The sequence below is a fragment of the Lycorma delicatula genome, chromosome 1 (genome assembly GCF_047948215.1).
Source record: "Lycorma delicatula isolate Av1 chromosome 1, ASM4794821v1, whole genome shotgun sequence".
Lineage (NCBI taxonomy): Eukaryota > Metazoa > Arthropoda > Insecta > Hemiptera > Fulgoridae > Lycorma > Lycorma delicatula.
In genome coordinates this window covers 293,530,692-293,551,123 of record NC_134455.1, presented here as the reverse complement: position 1 = coordinate 293,551,123, position 20,432 = coordinate 293,530,692, and the positions used below count along the sequence as shown (strand labels likewise).

Below are 20,432 nucleotides of genomic sequence, written 5' to 3'. Positions count from 1 at the left end.
ATATTAATAATTCTTAATATGTACATATAATGAATGATATTGCTCTAATGTATTTTTTTAGTAGTAATTAAAAAAGGCTATTTTTTATTCATTTATTTTAACACTTTATATTTTATTTTTAAACACTTAAGACTAATAGGGATTCTATTAAATGGAATTATTATTATTGGTCACTTTCTTAATTACTCAATGTTTACTTAAATTTTTATTTATTTGTTTATAGCGAGCCATCAGAAGAAACATATTATAATAGATTATTTTTAATCTGTTCTGGTTAACTGTAAAAAATCACTTTAATCTGAGAAGATTATTTTTTCATTTTGATAGATTAGTAATAACAATGATGGTGATAGAAAAAATATCAGTAAGCTATCAGAAAATCAGATCAGTATGAGAGTAAAAAAATAAAACGTGATGATTCTGCTAAACCATAAAGACCTCAAAATAGAAGCAACCTTTAGAATGAAGAGTGATTATTTTTCTTGTAGTAAACCATCAAAATCTACCTAATTTTAAAGCAGAGCTGAATAAACTATAACCATGAAATCAGAAAAAACAAATTTACAAGGTAATGGAAACAGTAATTTGTTTTAAAGAAACTCTGAAAACGAATTTAAAAAAAAAAATACAAAATAAATATAAAACAACAAGAAAAAACAGTCAATTTAATTAAACTGGTTTTTGTAAATTACAGAACTTAAACAATGGGTACAATTCATAATAGAGATTAACAACAAAACAGGCTTGTCTTCCATAAGAAGATTGATCCATATAACTCACTTTAAACCAATACTATCATTTTATGGGCTTTTAATCATCTATTGGTTATTAACTATCAAGTAAATGATGTTCATCAAAATCAGCCAAAGTAACAATTAAAAGAAAAATCTGAAACTAATTAAAAATAGTGACAAATTAACACACCTCTCTTTTTATAAAACAAAATATATGCATTACTGTAATCATCCTCTTGAGGCATCTGTTTAATAACTACATCATCATTGTAATAATGCCATTCTCCAGTTTTTGGATGCTGTGTGTAAGCTGTATAGTGACCAGCTGATACTCCTGTAAAAAAATCAGTATACGGAAAAGGAATTATCTAAGTATTTATAAAAAAAACCACAGAATTTAGTTTAATAACCTAAAATATATGAAGTCTTCTTTGAATATCAGACATATATTCTTGTAATGAATAGCTAGTAGTTATTTGATCTCTTACTCTGTCAAACTTAAATATCCAATTACTCCTGACATTTTTCATACACACACCTGTATTTTAATTATGGACTAAAAAAAAGAATCTATAAATTATAATATATTATTCAGGGTCAGTGGTTTTTGATTAAATACCCAAGATTAATGAAGAATGTAATATTTCTGGTAGAAAGTATTGAGATGCTGGGCCATGTTTTAACAATATCCAATGCTTAATGTAAAAATGCCATCAACAATGAAAGAGTTCAGAGGTTAGTTAGAGAACTAGCTGATGTATTCATATAATTACGAAAATTTAAAATGAATACACCATTGCAATTGATTACTGTTGCATGGTATCATTAAAGATTTTATGCTCTACTACCATAAAAATTGAATTCCTTAGATTTCTTCTCATAAGTCAAACTTTGTAGTTACATTTAACTACATATGAACTTGGAACATCCAGTTGAACTGTGTTAAAAGTGGATGTTCCACCAATACTTCATCTTCACCTGTCACTGGTTGTTAATAGGACAGATGACATGGAAGGGTTAATTGTTCTCAAATAACAATAACTGCTCCAGAACTATCTCTAACTTGATATAAAAAATCAAGAACTCTGGCTAGCTCTCGATATCAAAAATCAGTTGTCCTTGGTGTAGTGCCAGGTGAAGCAAAGAAGGTTGTTTCTGGTATTTCTTGAAGACATCTTGGACTTAGATTTTCAACAAAAAAAACCTGTTCAAGTCATACACAATTACATATAGAAAATCCCTTCTTGAGAGGATACAGTCCTGCCAATATAACAGCTGATGTAGCATGTAAGGTCTGGCATCATAATTGGGTGTGAAGTACAGACACTTAATGGTAGGTTAAGTAACTGCAGTGTTGCAATCAGGGCTAGGTGTTGAAAAACCTAGTAAATTCCATCAGGTAGATATGTAATGTTATTGTCAACTATAACCTCTACTGTTATTTCACAGCAATCTCACTACTGTACTGTTCTCTTTAATTTACAACTAGTAGGAGCTAGGTTTTTAAAGTTACTTCAAAATTCACACAGCTAAATATTTCTTGCAGGATAGCTACAGAAACCTATTCTGTTGCTGCAAATAATCCTTGACGTAATAGTCCTTTTGTGTTTTTATGTTTTGTTTGTGCATTCAATAACACATTTTTAAAGTCAGAAATATCAACACACTCTTTAGAAAAAAACACTGTAAAGTAGACCAAAAACATAACACAAAGACAATTTGTATGGTTTTATTTTGGAATACGCATTGCAGGGTTGTAATTATGTAAACTCTACATACAATCAAAAACACTCATCACTAGTACTTATTTCACTGACATCACTTTGTATGAAACAATTAACAGTATCAGATCATTTACAACAAGACTCATTAATTTTAATTTCAGTGTTCTATATGCACACAGAATATTTTATCAGTGATCAGGGAAGGGTTTCAAAAGATTACCATCACCGACTGGGTTACTTGCTAGTACCAACCAACATCAATAAAAAAAAAAAAAAATTCAAAAACTGACAAATAAGGTTCTTTTTCCTGTGAAATTTAAGTGCAACCTGAGGTTAATAACAGGTTGTACTAATTAAATTTAAAGTATCAAATGCCTCACCATGAACTAATGGTTCAACTTCTTTTCAAAATAGTATGTCTTGATAAGAAATGCTGAAAGCAGCATTTATATATCCCTTAGATTATTATTAACAGCAACCCTTGGACTGTGGCAGGTAATACCAATGAAATGTACTAAGAATTATATTAGGTTATGAATTATATAAATGATATGAGTAGCACTCTTATCCTTTAGTGGTTGCTCATAAGCCCAGGAAACTGCAGTCACATCATTAGTCCCAGATTACATAAAAACTAAATTGCACTTGTGAAAAACTTCTACACAATCCTTTAAGCTATCAGGAACAGACCTACTTAGTGATCGTGATTTTACAATACACTGGAGTTGAGGGCAATGATTTAGGGACAGGGGTTAAATCCAACAACTTTTTAAGATACAGAATGAAATTAAGAAATAAGCTGAGGATGAATTAAGATGTCATCAGAAACCTGATGTTTATAAAAAGGTTTTCAGTTACCTATAAATAAATGCCATTAATATAACAATCCATTCCATAATGCTTTAAACTGATATTACAGATTTCTGATTGAAGAATACACAGTTTATTCTAAAGTAAATGAATTTTGTTGAATGCAATTTCAACAAAATTTAAAATAATTTCAATTACATTAACTTCTTTAAATTTACAATCTGATATTTCTACTACTTTTACATTCTTTTTTTGGTAATTAATATGTTTTTAACTCATTTACAAATCTTTTCAATTTTAGAAACCCAATTTAACCAACACATCATTACAATTAACCTCATTTTCATTAAAGAGTAATAAAGAAATTTTGTGATCAGTTATAACATAATTACTCTCCAAAAGTTGCTAATAATTAGTATAAAATGTACAATAAAAGCATCATCATTCTTAACTATAGATTTATAATTCATCTCACAAATATATTGGAATATTCTTGATTTCCTCATTTATATTATCACTATACCAATGTCATAAAGTAACTGCTTTATTTTTACTTATCAGTACTATTGATAAAATTGAAATTAACCAACTTATAAAAATAAATAAAGAGACAATATTATAATAATAAATATATAAAGACAGATACGCAAAGTGGTTTTTGAAATAAATTTGAAAATAAATAAAGTGGACACTAATCACAAATAAATTTACTTAAATCTAAACCTAAGTACCATTTTCATTGTTAAACAACCACAATCAGTAGATACTGAAGGAATGTATACATAAATGATGCTGATGAAATAGTATTAATAACTGAATGGTAATTACGAAATGCTAGAGAATGAATATTTCTATTAAAATTTATAAAAATAAAAACACTTACCTATTATTCAAAAAGAAAAAAATTATCAAATTAGGCAATTCCAACTGCAAGCAATAAGTTAGCTTAACAGTCTAAATCACTACTTTAAATTTATTGTTCTTTGGTTAAATAATTATTACTTCAATATCATTTTTCTATTTATTTAATGTTTAACAATTGAAATGGTCCTCTAGTAGTAGATTTAAGAAATTCTATTAATATTTTTTTAACACCACCTTGTTTTTTAATTTACAAAAAAATGTAAATGTAAATTACACAAAACTGGAAAGTAATATAAATTATCTTGGTAGGTACTATGAGTACTGTGTAGAACAAACAATTTACATGAATATATAAATGATTTACAAATGACACATAATCATTAAGATCTAGATTTTTTTTAGCGAATGGGTGGGTACAAGATCCTACCATTTCACCCAATACCCACACACACACACACACACACACACACACACACACACACACACACAGAGAGAGAGAGAGAGAGAGAGAGAGAGAGAAAATAATTTAAAACAAATTTAATGCAATAATTACCACCAATATGACAGACACAAGCATATAAATCATAAACAGTTGTGTAGGAAACAGAGGTAGACAAGTTTAAACCATGAAATGGAAACATAACTTTATCTTCCAATTTTGTACTCATTCCATCATGAAAAACAAATCTGAAAAGTAAAAAAAAAATTAAATGCAAAGGCAGTGGTATGCTAAATAGTTAATAAAATAAATTCAGAAATAGTAAATATTCAAAAACCATTTGTAAATTCAGTTAAAATCTAAAATTTAGATGATTATTTTGATTGTTAACAATCTACTACATCAATAAATACTGAATAATTAGTAAAAATGGGAACATTTAAATTATAATAAAAAATAAATAAAGATAAAGAACTAAATAAATAACACTTACTAAACCTACAAACCAAAAGTTTTTTTACCTGGGATTGTCTAAAGATACTGCTTAGTTTTTTGCCAGCAGTTATTTTTTCAATTCTACATCATGCACTTTTTCTGCAACATTTTAATCTTTTTAGTATCTGTTGATAACAATTTTTTTTAACAATCATCGTGGCCATATAGGGTTAGATTTTAAACAAATTTATGAATGGTTTTTGAGCATATTCTATTTTCAAAAATTCACACAGAAAGATTACTTAAAATTTTTCCTTAAGAACAAAAATGAAAGAGGTAATAAGAGAAAAAAAAAAAAAATTAATCTGAATACAGTTTTGATAAATTAATTTATTTAAATACAATATCTATATTATGCAAAATAGGCCATTCCTAAAGTTAGGTAAAATTATAATTAGTTAAAATCAATGTCATACATTCTTAATATGTAATTTAAAGTAATATGTAGGCAAACAAGACAACAAATACAAATTTATTGTCTAGAACTTTAGTGTCTGAATGACACTAAAGTTCTAGAAATAATGAATTGTGCGCTCTTTTATTGTTTAAACTTGTAAGGAGAAATAATTATTTTTCTTATTAGCCTGTCACTAGAGTTAAAATATAAAATTGACACAACTAGCTCATACAAGGTGATTTACTAAGTGTTACTGGTCCTTCTGAGCTCATTCTACTAGCAAAGGTAATGAAAAAAGTTTGTATAAACATGGGTCTGGAAATGCTCCATTAGTGAGTTATGGCTAGCAAAATATTTGGCCTTGGTTCCTGAGCAAAGTGAAATAAAAACATATTGAAATTCTAGGAACACAAATTAAGGGGTAAACTTGATGGTTTCTTATAGTTTTTGACCTGACAAATTGAATAAAACAGGTTCCAGAATTAGACCTCCAGTAGGTTCCATAATATCTGACATAAAACAGTAAAATTTATTGTCTAAAAACACGTTTTTTTTTACATGTGTAATACAAAAACTTTGCTAAATGACTATAAATGAATAAAATTTATTATAAAACAATGTACAAAATTGAATCTGAGTAAACTGATTAAAATAACCCAATAAAAAACAAGTTCAAGAAATTTGATTTTATTACTAACACTTACCATATGCAAATAAAGGAATTACATATATGAATCATGTTTGTTTCCTACTAACTGCAATGGTATAAAAAAATAGTACTGTATTAAAGATATAAACAAAATTAAAAAATTAAGAAAATAAACACTTTGCCTGCATAATGTAACAACTGTATAATGCTCCTACGTAATACTATGTAAATCACCTATTATAATTTGCTTAATATTTAAAAAAAATAGCAAAGTAAAATAGCACTGTGCTATTTTACTTTGCTAATTTTTTCCTTACTATATCCTTTTTCCTTAATGCTTGGTATGAAATTTTACATCATCCTACTACATTTTAGCATTATTAAATCTTGAGTAACAAAGTCAATTTTTTGATGTTGAATTTGATCAGCTTTCATTTTATGAACAACTGATGAAAAAGCTATGAATTAAGGATATGTAGGTGTCATCCACAGTCACATTATATTAGTGTCTACTTTGTGTCACTTGTTTTATTATCAATAACAGTTTATTACAAATGATAACGATAATGCCAATTAATTGTAAAATTCTAATCAAACTTATAATGTCAAAACCAATAGTCATAAAATGAGTATGAATATACCTGAGAATTAACAAACTTCCACAATAATCACTTTTCTAAATTTTTCACTTGGTTCCTAAAAAACCTTTTTTTTTTACCAACATTTATTTTTATTCACATTAGGATGATATTTGTCAATGAATGCTCTATTATAGTAATGGCAAAATTAGTTTGAAGTAAGAAAAAACAGCAAGATGAATGATAATTGAGGGAATGAAAAAGTCATAAAAAGCTAAATGGCAGATAATTAATCACAACTGACAATCAAAGACTTTTGTTAAAGTTAATGTATAAACAATATATTACTCATTTAATTACAACCACTTTGAGGATAAACTAATTTATAATTTATAAATTCGAACATTTTTATTATATCTGAGCCCAGAGGTAGACACCATGTCCTTTTTGTCAAAAATGGGTTTACGAGTGAATAATATAGTATTTTTTATGATCTTTCCAGAGAAAGCTACCTTTAAAAAGACTGAAAATACAAATTTTATTGAGGTAAACAATATCAAGTGCAGATATCATATATAACTCTTAGAACAATTAAGACTTAAATACATCATGTGCACATGATGTTTCATACCTCTAACTTGTATCTATAATTTTAATGTGGCTAATGAGAGGTAAGTCACAATGTGATATAATATGTCACAAGAATGAATTTCATAACATATAATATCACAGTATTTTAACATATTTTAAAGTCATATTATGTAAAGCAATTATTTCTAAGCCAACTATACTTATCTTCATTTCATATTATTGCCCATCTAAACTTTCTGGTATTTGCAACTCTAATAATTTAGTAGTAGTTTTTGTCTAAATAAACTTTTCATTCAGTTAATTATAATTATTATTCATATTTATTCCCTTGAACGGGATCTGTTTTGTTAAAACAACAAATGAGGTAACATCAAATCAGGATGAAAGTAACATTTTTCTACCCCTAGGTTTAGCCTTCAGTTAACATAAAGGTTTCAATAGCAGTTCAAAGAAACTCTTAAATGTGCTAATTTTTCCTAATGTTCTTACTTAATCACTAGAATGATGTAAGCAGTTTTCATGATGTGCCAGAGTTCCAGTGGTCTACGCAATATGATGCTTTACATGCTAATTGCAACTGTACTCTAGCTTATTTTAAGATTATGAAAATCTTAGTGCCACTTCCTTTACGTCACCAATTCAGGCTTTAATCTACAGCAAGGCCATCTTGAAAAGTATATGGAGCTCTGGCTATTAGATTAAGATACTGTATCAATAAGAAACTTGCTTCATGATTGTTCAATAATCATGAAATTGATTATGTAATTGAAATTGAAAAAAATCAGCTAGCTTTTAGACAAAATACCTATCTTCATAACCTTCAGTAAGTAAATAAAGAAATTTTATGGAAATTACATTATAGTTTTATGGGTCACAGAATGATATTTGGGAAAAATCTTACTGTGAATGCTTTGCATTAATCTTAGTCAGATTTTATGTTAATTATTCTTGTATCTCTTTGAAGGTTTACAATAGTTTGTATCTTTGTAATAGTGAATTTTAATTAAAAACCATGTTAAAATATTAAACTTTTCAGCTAGTGCCATAATTACCAAGCTTTCATTTTATTTGCAGAAACTCTAATTGTGTAAAACAACAGGGAAAAAATGTTGATGTAGAAAATTATGTAAATGAACCATATCCTTTATCATCAAATGAACAAATCTGTAAGGGAACCTCAGCTTCTTCCATCAAGTTGCAGAGTTAGATTTGTTACAAAAATATCTATATTTAAGTGATTTCAAAAATACTTCAGAGGATGAGGATTATGTACCATCTCCAGATGTAAGCTCTGAATCAGAGAATAAAATGCATAAACCTAAGAGAAGGTTTAAATTAAAAGTTATTGAACACCAAGTTGAAAATGACAGAGAAACATTGAACAGTGGACTTGTAATAGTCGTAAACAGAAGTACTTAGCTGGTGAAAGCTATACAAATAAAAAGAGCTAGAGGTAGCTGCAAAAGAAATTAACCTTCCCTGTATGTGTAAAATGAATTGTTACCAAAATTTACTGAACTGCAATGGAATGAAATTTTTAAGGCTTACTGGGATTCAAGAAAGTCACGATTTAAAGACAGTTCATTGCATCCTGCATTGAAGTAAAACCAAAAGAAAGATGTAGAGGTGCAGATGGTACAAAACTGAAAGAAAATTCTTTTCATTATAGTTTAAACATAAATTATGTATGTGAAGTGATGTTTTTAAATACACTAGCTACAGTTTTTAATACAGTCATAGTTAATACAATTAAAAAACAACAACCTAGAGGGATCAGAGAAACAGACCAAAGAGGATATCATACACCTGTCACGAAAACATCCAAAGAAATAATTCAAAATGTTACTCAAAACATAAATGTGAGACACATAAATATTATTCTAAAATATGAGATCCACTATTCATGCTTGAAAACAGTTTTTTAAGTCCTGATTTAAATTTAGATAAATTGTATTCATTGCATCAAGAATTATGTGCTGAAAATAAAATAGATAAAGAAAAAGTAACAAAAAAGTGGCTTTACATAGATATATTCAACAAAAAATTCAACTTGTTGTTTAAGCAGCCACAAATATCTGCGATAACTGATTCATATCTAGCAAAATTCAAGAGTGAATTAGTTTCAGATGGTAAAAAAATTTATTCAAAGTAATTATGAAATGCACCTTAAGGAATCCCAGAAGCGGTAATTAAGTAAAGATACTCAAAATGCAAAGAACAGCCAAACAGTAAAAGTGTTGACATCTGATTTACAAAAATGTTTACCAACACTACTGTTAAACACTGAAAGATTCTACTGGAGGAAGTTGTGGATGTTTAATTTCACAATTTATTATTCCAATGATGCAACTTCATTCTGTACGATGTGGGATGAAACTTAAGGCAGGATGTGGTGGGAATGAAATAACTTCTTGCATTCTAAAATGGGCAGATCTGAACATTCCCAATTCAGAAATTGAAGAAATAATATTATGGTCAAACAATTGCTATGGCCAGATTGAAAATTTGGCTGTTACATGTTTTTCTATATTTTACACTGATATCTACAGATAAAGTCTATTAGTCATAAATTTTTGTTAAAAATTATGTTTCCATATGCTATATGCATTGGTTTTTTTGGTTTACTTGGCATTTCTCTTGCCATCACCCAATTTGGTTGCCCTAAAGCATAAGAGTGAATGTCTGTGCCACAAACAGCTACTGAGCCACGAAAAAGTTTACCGACCAGTGTCCTAACTAGCTCCTAGAGCTAACCTAAAAGTGTGAGCAGAATAAGCAGGGTACCATACACCACTTACTTGCATGTCCACCGCCCACTTGTCATATATCACTAAAGTGGGTAGGCGCACCCCATCAACTACTAAAACATATATGACTATCAATAATTAATTTATTTTGTCAAAGACAGCAATTTGCTGCCACGCCTAGGCCGCTGAATGCCAGCAAGTACCTGTCCACCATTAAAGTGCTTGGAAACATAATCTGGCTGGTAGTCAGCCATATGTCTCAATTAGCTTCCTACAGCAGTGCAGTAGGTGTCTTTTCCTTTACATAAGCTACTGATGTCAGTTGAACAAAGCAACCGCAACAAGGAATTCCCACATGGTCCAACAATGTTACTCTCGCCACATTGACTCGCCACTTGTGAGTGGCCAATTTTCCCCTCAACCTCTAAGTTCCAGGGTGGCCTAAGCTCTGGCCGCCCCCAAGAGCTGGGCAATTGAACATCATGAGTTTGTTCGATTGGACCTCCCCACAGACACACAGCTCATCAGCTGCCAGAGGGAACCAAAACAAATATTGGTTTAAATTTACATGGTTGGAGAGCACTTCCCATTGCCCTTAAAAATAGCATCCATATCCTGTATATCCTAGGGGAGCATATCATCCCCCCAGATCCTGTATAAATCTCTACAAGGACCTTCCCTTAGTTGTAGTGTGCCATTGTTGCTGCCACGCTTCCTTCACAAGGCTGTAAAGCCTCCTCTGCAGGCGGGAGATGGGCAACTGTATGAAATTTAGTACAGTGCATTGAGATCACCGTTCTGCTCCGGTACAGGCCTGGCTCGAAACTGCATCCCAAATACCATGGCCTCACTGCCTCATCGCAATTTCCACATGGCCGCCCTAACTTTTACCACTAAATCGATTGTGAGAGCCTTTTCCAATACAGTGGTAGCCTTGTAGGAGGTTGTTTTAAGAACAACAGTGCATCATACAATTAAGGCTTTGCACTGGGCACTCCTTAAATTTTGAATAAGCTCGATCTCTTTCCAACCTATGTGACCAAACGGACGCAGTGTAAGTGGTCATTCTTTCGAAGACGCATCAGTACACCATGTACAAATGAAGGCCCAACAGACCGTAATCCTTTCAAGCAATCCTCCTAAGCTTGTGCATCACAGAGACGGCATCCGCCGCTACTTGCCTAATCTGGTTGCTAAACAGCAACTTTTCATCAAACAAAACACCTACGTACTTATGAACTCAAACTCGACTGATTACACAGCCTTTATACTTAATACAGGGGTTACGACTGTATAATTTGTCTGCAGCCTTGAGAAGCACACACTTTGTCTTGGGCACAAAAATCCTTAAATTTTGAATGTCCATCAAGCCCTCTGCGGTTGACAAAGCTGCCTGTGCTCGGTCTTCTAGCTGTGGTCATGAATTACCATGAACTAACAGGAGACAGTCAAGCCTGGGCTGTGACTCCTTCCAGGAATGTCAGTCCCAAAAATCCGTCAAATACCAGGTTCCACAGCAAGAAACCGAGAATGGGGCACTGCGGGCTTCCCCTGGTGACGGACTTTTTCATAACTAGATGCGCATCCTTAAACAGAGCCGTGTGATCCGACAAGTAGTCATGTACTACGGCCTGCAGGCTATGGAACATTGTGGCGTTCCAACTCACAGAGAACAGAACTCCAACACAAGGAAGGAAATGCTGCTCTGTCAATAAAAAATGCCAAAACATATTTACAGTCAGTGCTTTCCACCTTAGCAAGAGCATTTAAGATGCAATCCTCGGTGCCAACCCCTTCCATGAAGCCATACTGGTCTCGAATTAGAATTGAGTTCATATTGATGCTTTCCCAGAGCCGTCCCACAACCAGCCTTTCAAGCAACTTGCCGATTACTGGCAAGAGGCTGATGAGTCGATAACTGCTGACCTCACTCGGATCCTTTCCTGATTTTAAGAGCAACTCACCAAAACCACCTTCCAACAAGTCGGAAAGCAACCCCAGTTTAGGCACCCCGAGAACAGTCTGCCAAGCGGTTCTGTTATGACAGGCAGCAGATGATAGAAAATATCCGGGTCAAGATGGTCAATCCCCAATGCCTTTCTTGGCAGAAAGGGGTCACCGGTAACCAAGTCTTTGTGGCTAAACCAAGCAAGTCCTCAAGGCAATCTCCCCCGGACTGCTCCATCGCAGCTATTAAAACAATACAACAACTGCACTGCCAGGCACTAGAGCTGCAGTTTGAGTGAACCTAACACCTATCACAAGACAGATGAGTGTTTGGCTTAGTCCGAGCAAGGCCACCTGTTCTCACGCAACCCTGCCCAAAAAAGTCAATCTTGAATGCTTCTAATATAGACCACTGGCAAGGTCAGAGCAAAATCACTTCCCAAACCTGCCAGATCAGAAAAATTTACTGGTCTCATGAACATATGAAAATGGGGACAAGATTCAAAGGAAACATCCTTATTTAGCCGACAGTGACACTTCTGCAACACAGTACGCAGCTGTGTTGCCTAAACACCACAGCAATGCAGGTTGACTAACAGTCACTGATCATTGTCATCCTCGACGACATGAATGTAGGCATGCTGTACTTGTTGAAGCGATATCGCTAACGGTAGCAGTAAATACAAGTTTTACAGCACAGGGCGAGGCCGAGAAGCGATATGCCATATGCATATGGAAGCAGACAATGTCCATGCGCTGATGGAATGAAACAAGAACATAATGATTACTAACAGATATTGACATCTAGGAATTGGCAGCAGCTGGTTTGCCAATGTTCAAAAAGGTATTATGTTTGCAATATGAAATTACATGATTTTAAGAATTTTAAATCACTGTATGGTAAGACATCTCTGTTTATTTACAGGAAAATTATTATTAAGCAGCCAATACTGCTGTCACAATTTGTTCACATTAAAATTTAGCAAGAAAATATTGGTGGATTATTTTATAAATACAAAACTGATGTTGACAAAGAATTTTTTTCAGTTAATTTATGAAGAAATTTGAGAAAGAATGACGTCAAGATTTCAGATGTATTTGATGTCATTAGAGTCAATCCAAAACTGATATCACTATTAAAATACATAAACCCGTTAACTCTTAAGTATTTACCATAAGAGTGTCATCTGTTTAGGAATCTAAACATGTGTAACTGTAGTGAAGTAAATGACCTGAAGAAGAAAGTGATGAAGGCTAGGGGAAAAAATTATTTTTAATGAAAGATTTAGTTTAAAATAATAGTTTTATTAATAAATTGTATTTGAATACGCCGTAGATTTTCTGATATTTAATCATCTTTTATTATTAATTTTGAATGTTTTGTGAATTTTTATTGTACAGTAGATAATATAACTACTGAAGAAATGATTATATTTTTTAATTCTTTGTAAATTTTTTTTTTGAGTGTCCGTAACAATAATATTATGCTTTTTTGTATGAGCAAAATAAGTCTTTTAACATATTCAGCACCAAAGATGCCTCTAAGGAGCCTGACGAGCTATCATCTTGCCGCCCGGTAATGCCAAAGATGTGCTCTGTGCAATGCTTTGTTTATAGCTGTCATAGTCATTTGGTTATACAATTATGTTTTGTTTCTTGTCATGGCATGTTACTTGTGTTTATAGAAAGTGTATTGCACTTGGTCTGAGTTTTTTCTTATGTTGTGATTATGGCTGATGATCAAATTGCAGTTCCTTTACAACCAAAGAGAACACATTTATCAGCACAAAAATTTATGATAGTTGATGAACTAAAAGTGATTTTAGAGTGTGATAGTAGTGATGATTTTGATGAGGATGATGACTCTGATTATTGTTGGAGGGATAGTGACGATGAAATGGAAGATGTGACTGATGATAATATTATCAATGAAAAAGTGGGTTTTCATGTTAGTGAGATGATGCTACTAAATTCTTTCAAACTTTATTGCAAGTACAAAAAAATCAAAATTCCTTTTCACGATTTCCGATTGGTTTTAATAGAGGAATTGTTATCTGAAAGTTCATCATGAGAACAATTAGTGCCTGGTCTAATTGTTCAAGGAAATCATTTCATTAACAAATGCCGTCAATGTGCTAAAAATGGCAAGCGGAAAGATATAATATACTATTGTAAGAGATGTCCTGATCTTCTTGGTTTGTTATGAATATTATGAACCACACATAAAAGTGTTAAGGCTTAAACTTTTTTTTAATATTTTTAGATATGAAAATTTGAAAAAAAATGTTTCTACATTCTGAGCATAAGTTTTAAAGTATTAAGTATAATGGCCTATTTCATTCATGACATTTTAATTTTGTTAATTATGTTTTATTTCTGTAATCTCTTATTCTTGCTTTGGTTTGGTTTGAGTTTTTTGATATGTGTATAATTAGTACACACTAACTTAATCTTTTCAATGTTATTGATAATAATTCAACTATATTACTGATTATTATTACTAATTTTTATGCTATAGTATTTACTTAAGTAATTATTACATTTATCCATAATAAACAAAACTGAAAAGCATTCATTTTTGATGTTAATTTTAGGCCTATTTTCCTTGTAAAATAAATATAAAAAATGTACTAAATATACATAAAATCTGTATCAATACCGATAAACCAATACTATAAAAAAACAATACATGTAAGTATTTTATTATCTCAACAAGGCTGGTGCTACAGAGGCGTCCACTGGTCCTATAACTAATGTTTTCATTTAAGGTACCAAAGATGCTAAAGGCATTTTTGAAAAATTATCACTAAAAATGTAAAACATGTTATCTTTTATTTGTAAATGGAGGTTACATTCATAATTAAATCAAAATAAGAAAAATGCACACGTTTTTTGAAGAGTATGATAATTTCCTTGTACCACTGAATGTGTTAATTAAATTTTTCTTTTCATAGTAACAGTGTTACAATATTGAGCAATTTTTTGCTTCTTGGACAATACAATTAGGAGGTTGTGTCGTGCCATTATCTTTTATGAATAGTATTTTTTAATAAAATATCTTTTTGTAAAATAAAACGTAATTTTCTTCGACTTACTGCTTTTCTTTCACAAAGTGGACTTGATGTCAAAATTCATTAAAAATAAGGTAAAGGACCATAAGACAACATGTCCATTTTTTTAATATAAAACAAAAATTAATAAATATGCAATAGCATATATTAAAGTAGACCTAAATAAGGTATTTTAGTAGAAAAAGTTATGATGGAAGGACGGTGAAGAGCAAAGGATATTAGAAAAATCAAATTTCAAACTGCTCTACTGTAAAGTTGTAAAAATGGAGATTGTGTCCTTTACCTCCGAGCCACAGATATATTCAGTAAAGTTTTTCTATTAGATTTCTAAATAAATGTTTTAAATGAAATCTGAAATTTTTAAGTAATTTTTAGCTCTAAAACAGAAAAAAGAATAAGAAAAGTAAATAAAAAAATATTAATACAAAAATTATAATAGAAAATAAAATTATACAGTTCCTAATAATAAACAATTAAAATTAGTAAGTTTTTAAAATATGTATTTAAAACTTGAAATTTGTTCAGATTGAGCTATGATCATATGAAACTAATAGATTAAGTTCTAGTTTATGGCAGAATCTCAGTTTTTCTCTATTTCATACTAACGTGGTCCCTACTGATAAGTAACAAAACCGCCTTTAGAATTTAATCACCAATCTGACATTTAAAATAGAATCTTTACTTTGGTTTTGACTATTTAACCAAATTTTATTTTAAATAATTCAGTATAAAAAAACAAATAATTAGAAACTAAAAATTAAACTTATTTTGATGAGATTTTTTTTAAGAAACTTACTCAAAAATAAGCATTTTTTCCTAAAATAAAATATACTATGATAAATAAAGTATGGTTTAAACAAATAAAAACAAAAATTTCCCCAAATAATGAAAGTGAGGGGCCAATTTAAGGTATTATAACAACCACTTTAAGGATAAACTAATAATTTTCTCTAGAGCTTTTCTATTAGATATCTTTGTGGTGAACATTTTAAAAAATATATTAAAATATATGAAAACTATCAAGTTTTTTTTACAATAATGTGAACCTTAAGAATATTAAAATCAATGCGATTATTTTAGTTTTTTACTATTCGCTAAAAAATTGCTATAAACGTCATACATGACTAAAGAAGTAAAAGAAAATTACAAAGGCACAACCACCATCTTCTAATTATTTAAACAGTTGAGTTCTAAATATATGTTGTATGTTTTCTGTAAGACATACAAACACAATCCGTATTTACTATTTTCTGCATTTGCTAACTCAGATGAAAAAGTCTGTTAGTAGAGGCATTCCCTAGGTCTCATGAATATATATTATAAACCATCATTGCATATGGGATTAAATATTTTATTTACGTATGTGACTGTTATCTTCAATAATTTATTAAAAAAAATACCTTTTGAGGTAGACAATAAGGTAGTCAGGACATCGCCACACAGATAAAGTTTTAGTAGCACACTGGTTCTGCTGACACTTTGGACAATACCATGGATTCTGCTTATCTAAAACTTCACTGAAAAGAAAATCATATCGCTACAATATATATTTCAAAATTATAAGTACACAATAACAGTTTAATTCACTATTATCAAAAATACTACGGTACATTACAATTCTTTTCTATTAAACATTGCTCTAAAGGAATAGTTTAACTCATATTTATGTCTTTTAGTTAATAAATTAGTGCAGAGTGATATTGTTTTATTTCCTAGACACAAAAGGTAGTTATTGACCTCTGTACTAAAATGAAATGTTAGTGTCTGCCTTTCATTTGAAAACTTCCGAGTCTTTTGTGTCAGATCTCTCTTTCTAACTTTTGCTACAAATCATTATATCCTTTATAATGTATTATCTAAATAGAATTAGACACCTAATTATTAGGTATTTTATTAAATACAATTAATAAAAATAATTTATTTAATATTATTATTTCCTCTAGGAAACTGACCTTCTATGATTTCCTAGACTGTATATGTAGTAGTATTTGATAAGTGGTCAATCCTGATTGGGGTCTTAATTTTAAGACCATGAGTATCCTGTATAAGGGTATCTGTGAAGCAATTATGCTATATGCAGCGCCTGATTGTGTGGATAGGCTAAAATTTAAAAGCTATCGGAAATTTTTTTTTGTTGGGGGGGGGGGGGCAAAAATGCCTACGCGTTATCATCGCCTGGAATATTTTATTTTTATAAAAAAATAAAGGAATCTAAGACTTACAACTAATATCACAGTTAAAATCTAAAATTTAACTTAAAATAAATAAAATCAAACTATGTCCAAGAAGGATGTAATGGGTTCCTTCTCAGATAACAGAAAGACTAAAAAATTTAACTAACATAAAAGTTAAAACTAGATCAAAAATTAAAATAATAAAAATGAAATAAAACTTAAAACTAACAACTGGTATCACTAAAACCTTACACCTAATATCACAGTCGGAGTCTTAAAAATATAATAAATTTATTTAAAAGAAACATAAAAATAAAAATAATAACAAAAATAGCATAAAATTTAACTAAGCCTAAGAGGGGGTGTAGTAAAGGCTCTCTTATAACAGAATCAAAAGCTAACACAGAACCACAAAGATTAAAACAAAATCAAACTCATTATAAACTCTTCCAATACGAAACATAAATGCAACAATATTAGACTTTTTGTATAAATCCAGCACTGTGCATTAACAGAAACATCTGCTCTAAAACTTCATTATCATTGCCCAAGAATCCGTGGATGTTCTGGGCAGTTTAAATTTACGACACAATGCCGCATAACATATGCAATCCACAAGTATGTGGCACAGTCATGCGGAAGTTGCAACGTGCGCATAGGGGTGCGTGTCCTGCTGATATCAGGTACTCATGTATACCTCCTGATAATCGACAATCGACAGAGGACCACTTCCTTACGACAAGTTTTTTTGTATGAGGAGTCCCATGGCAACACAGAATCCTTAATGTGCCGGAGTTTGTTATCAACAGTAGCTGTCCAGTCACTTTGCCACTTTACTCAAAGAGACTATTTCATACAATTAATAAAGTCAGAAGCAGCAACACGAGTGGTGAAAGGAGGTTGATTACATGTGTCTTTAGCAGCAAAATCTGCATGATTATTACCTGGAATTCCTATGTGGCTAGGAATCCAACAGAAACTCACTTGTGTGTTGCGATAGTTCAACTCAGCGATTGCATTATAGATTTCAGTGACCAAAGGATGTCTAGAGTAAAAATCCTCTAAAGTTTGCAGTACATTACACGAGTCGCTAAAAATAAGGATAAGATAGTATTTTGGGTAAACGATAATTTAAAACCCTATTGATAGCATACAGTTCAGCAGTAAATGTACTAGTAGTATTAGGTAGACCAAACATATAAGTTCTATCATTGACAAAAAATGCGCAACCAATGTGTCTGGTTTTATCATGGAAAGAATACGTGAAACATTTGCTGGAAGACAGTAGGTGATGTTGATCCTTTATTGTATACTATAGGTCAAACATAAAATTTATAAGGTCGATTCCCCATGGAGGATATGAGCATGGATATATAGGAAAAATAGGTGTGTCGACGTTTATAAGGAGCAGTAGACATCGGGTACGAACACCTACAAGTGCAGTACAATGTGGATGGTCATCATACTTTTGTAAATTAGGATTCCCAAGGACTGAGTCAAAAGCTGCGTGATTTGGCTGTCCTTTGAGACGGGAAAAATAAGATGCTAAAAGCTGATCCCGTCTATCCCAAAGTGATGGCTCACCACAGTCAACAAGTAAACTTGTGCCAAGGTCTGATCTAAATGCACCTGTGGAAGCTGAAGGAAAGCATTCTGTACAGCAAACAGCATTTTAAGCATGGTATGATGAGCTGAAGAGTAGGCGAGACAAACATAATCTAAATGGGAATGAACTAAGGAATAATAAAAACGGATCACACATGACCAATCGACTCCCCAACTGATGTTGCTACGGACTTGCGTCATATCTAAAAGTTTGGAACATTTTGTTTTTAATTCTTTGATGTGTTTGACCCAAGCAAGGAGGCTATAAAAAAATAAACCTAAAAACTTGACATCAGGAGAGATAGCAATAAGCTATTTGTTCAGAAAAACTTGCAGAATGGAAGGATCCTGCAGTCGAGAAAAGACTACATACACATTTTGTTTTTTTAGGTGAAAAGGTGAAGCCAATAACCCTGGACCAAGCTTCAAGGCGAAATATAATGTTCTGTAGTAGTCTCTCTGCAGTGGGTGTTGAACAGGACACAATGTGTACAGCAAAATTGTCAACAAATAAAGTACATGAGACAGGTGATTGCACACATTTGGTAATACTGCTGACAGCTATAGAAAATTAGGTGACTCTTAATACACTACCTAGAGGCACTCCATTCTCCAAGCTGATGCTACTGGAGAGAGAATCTCCAACATGGACATGGAACTTTTGATGATTTAACAAACCTCGAATAAAAGCAAGCATATTGCCCTTGACTCCCCATTCTTTGATGGTGTTTAGAATACCACATTACGAGGCCGTGTCACATGCCTTTCTGATATCAAAGAATAGCGACAAGGCGCTGGGGAGTAGGAAAGTGTTTTGAATGGCTGTTTCCAATCACACTAAGTGGTTAATAAAAAATCATCCCGAGGAGATTTGAGATTTCTAAGGCATTGAACTCAAAGTTCGATGAGAGAAACAAATTGCAGTTATGCAATTTGAAGGTGATAGAGACCTTTACAGCAACAGCAGGAATAAGGGTGGCTATTGGAATCCTTGTAACTGACATCTCATTCCTCATGAAAATAGCAACTACACCACTCTCTCTATTGCCTACTAGACAGTCGTTTCTCTAACTGAAATAGCCTCTGAATGTTACTGTGCATCCTGCTGTAAAAGATGTTTCTTGGAAGCACATGAATAGCGGTTTATGTGCGCGTGCTAACACTCTAATATCCTCAATGCGGGACCGAAGACCTCTAACGTTCCACTGAATATTGTTCATAAGTAAAGGTAGTTATAGATACAAATTAAGGAAAATATATAAAAGTTAGTTTTATGTGATCTGGTTTTTCTTTTCGTATTTTTGATTTTAAAGAATGGTGATACACTGGGGGTGCATCGTTCCTCAGCCATATCCTCCAGTATACGAGGTGATGGAAAAGGAGATTAAGTAGAATGGGATGCTGCAGATGACATCCAGAGGGGATGGTTTCATGGATTCCCTTAACAGGGCGCTTATTAGATGGCTTACCACCAGCTGTGATTACTCCTGCCTGTACAGGTAAAACTTTGGAGACAGGAACTTTCATAAGGATCGCACTGTTGGATTTACTAACTTCTATGAAAGACTTTTTGTTCATCTTTGTCAACTCTAAAATAGTGGCTGTAA

At 31.7% G+C, this 20,432-nt stretch overlaps 1 protein-coding gene across 2 annotated transcripts in view; it reads right to left on the bottom strand.

The window, feature by feature from the left end:
- LOC142332842 (uncharacterized) overlaps window positions 1-20,432 on the bottom strand; it is a 103,055-nt gene that overhangs the window by 3,311 nt on the left and 79,312 nt on the right. For both annotated transcript variants that reach the window (XM_075379487.1, XM_075379494.1), the window contains 3 exons: window positions 16,447-16,563; window positions 4,686-4,819; window positions 925-1,068 (listed from right to left, as the gene is read on the bottom strand). In XM_075379487.1, the coding sequence (XP_075235602.1) occupies window positions 925-1,068; window positions 4,686-4,819; window positions 16,447-16,563 (395 nt within the window). The remainder of the gene's footprint in view (window positions 1-924; window positions 1,069-4,685; window positions 4,820-16,446; window positions 16,564-20,432) is intronic.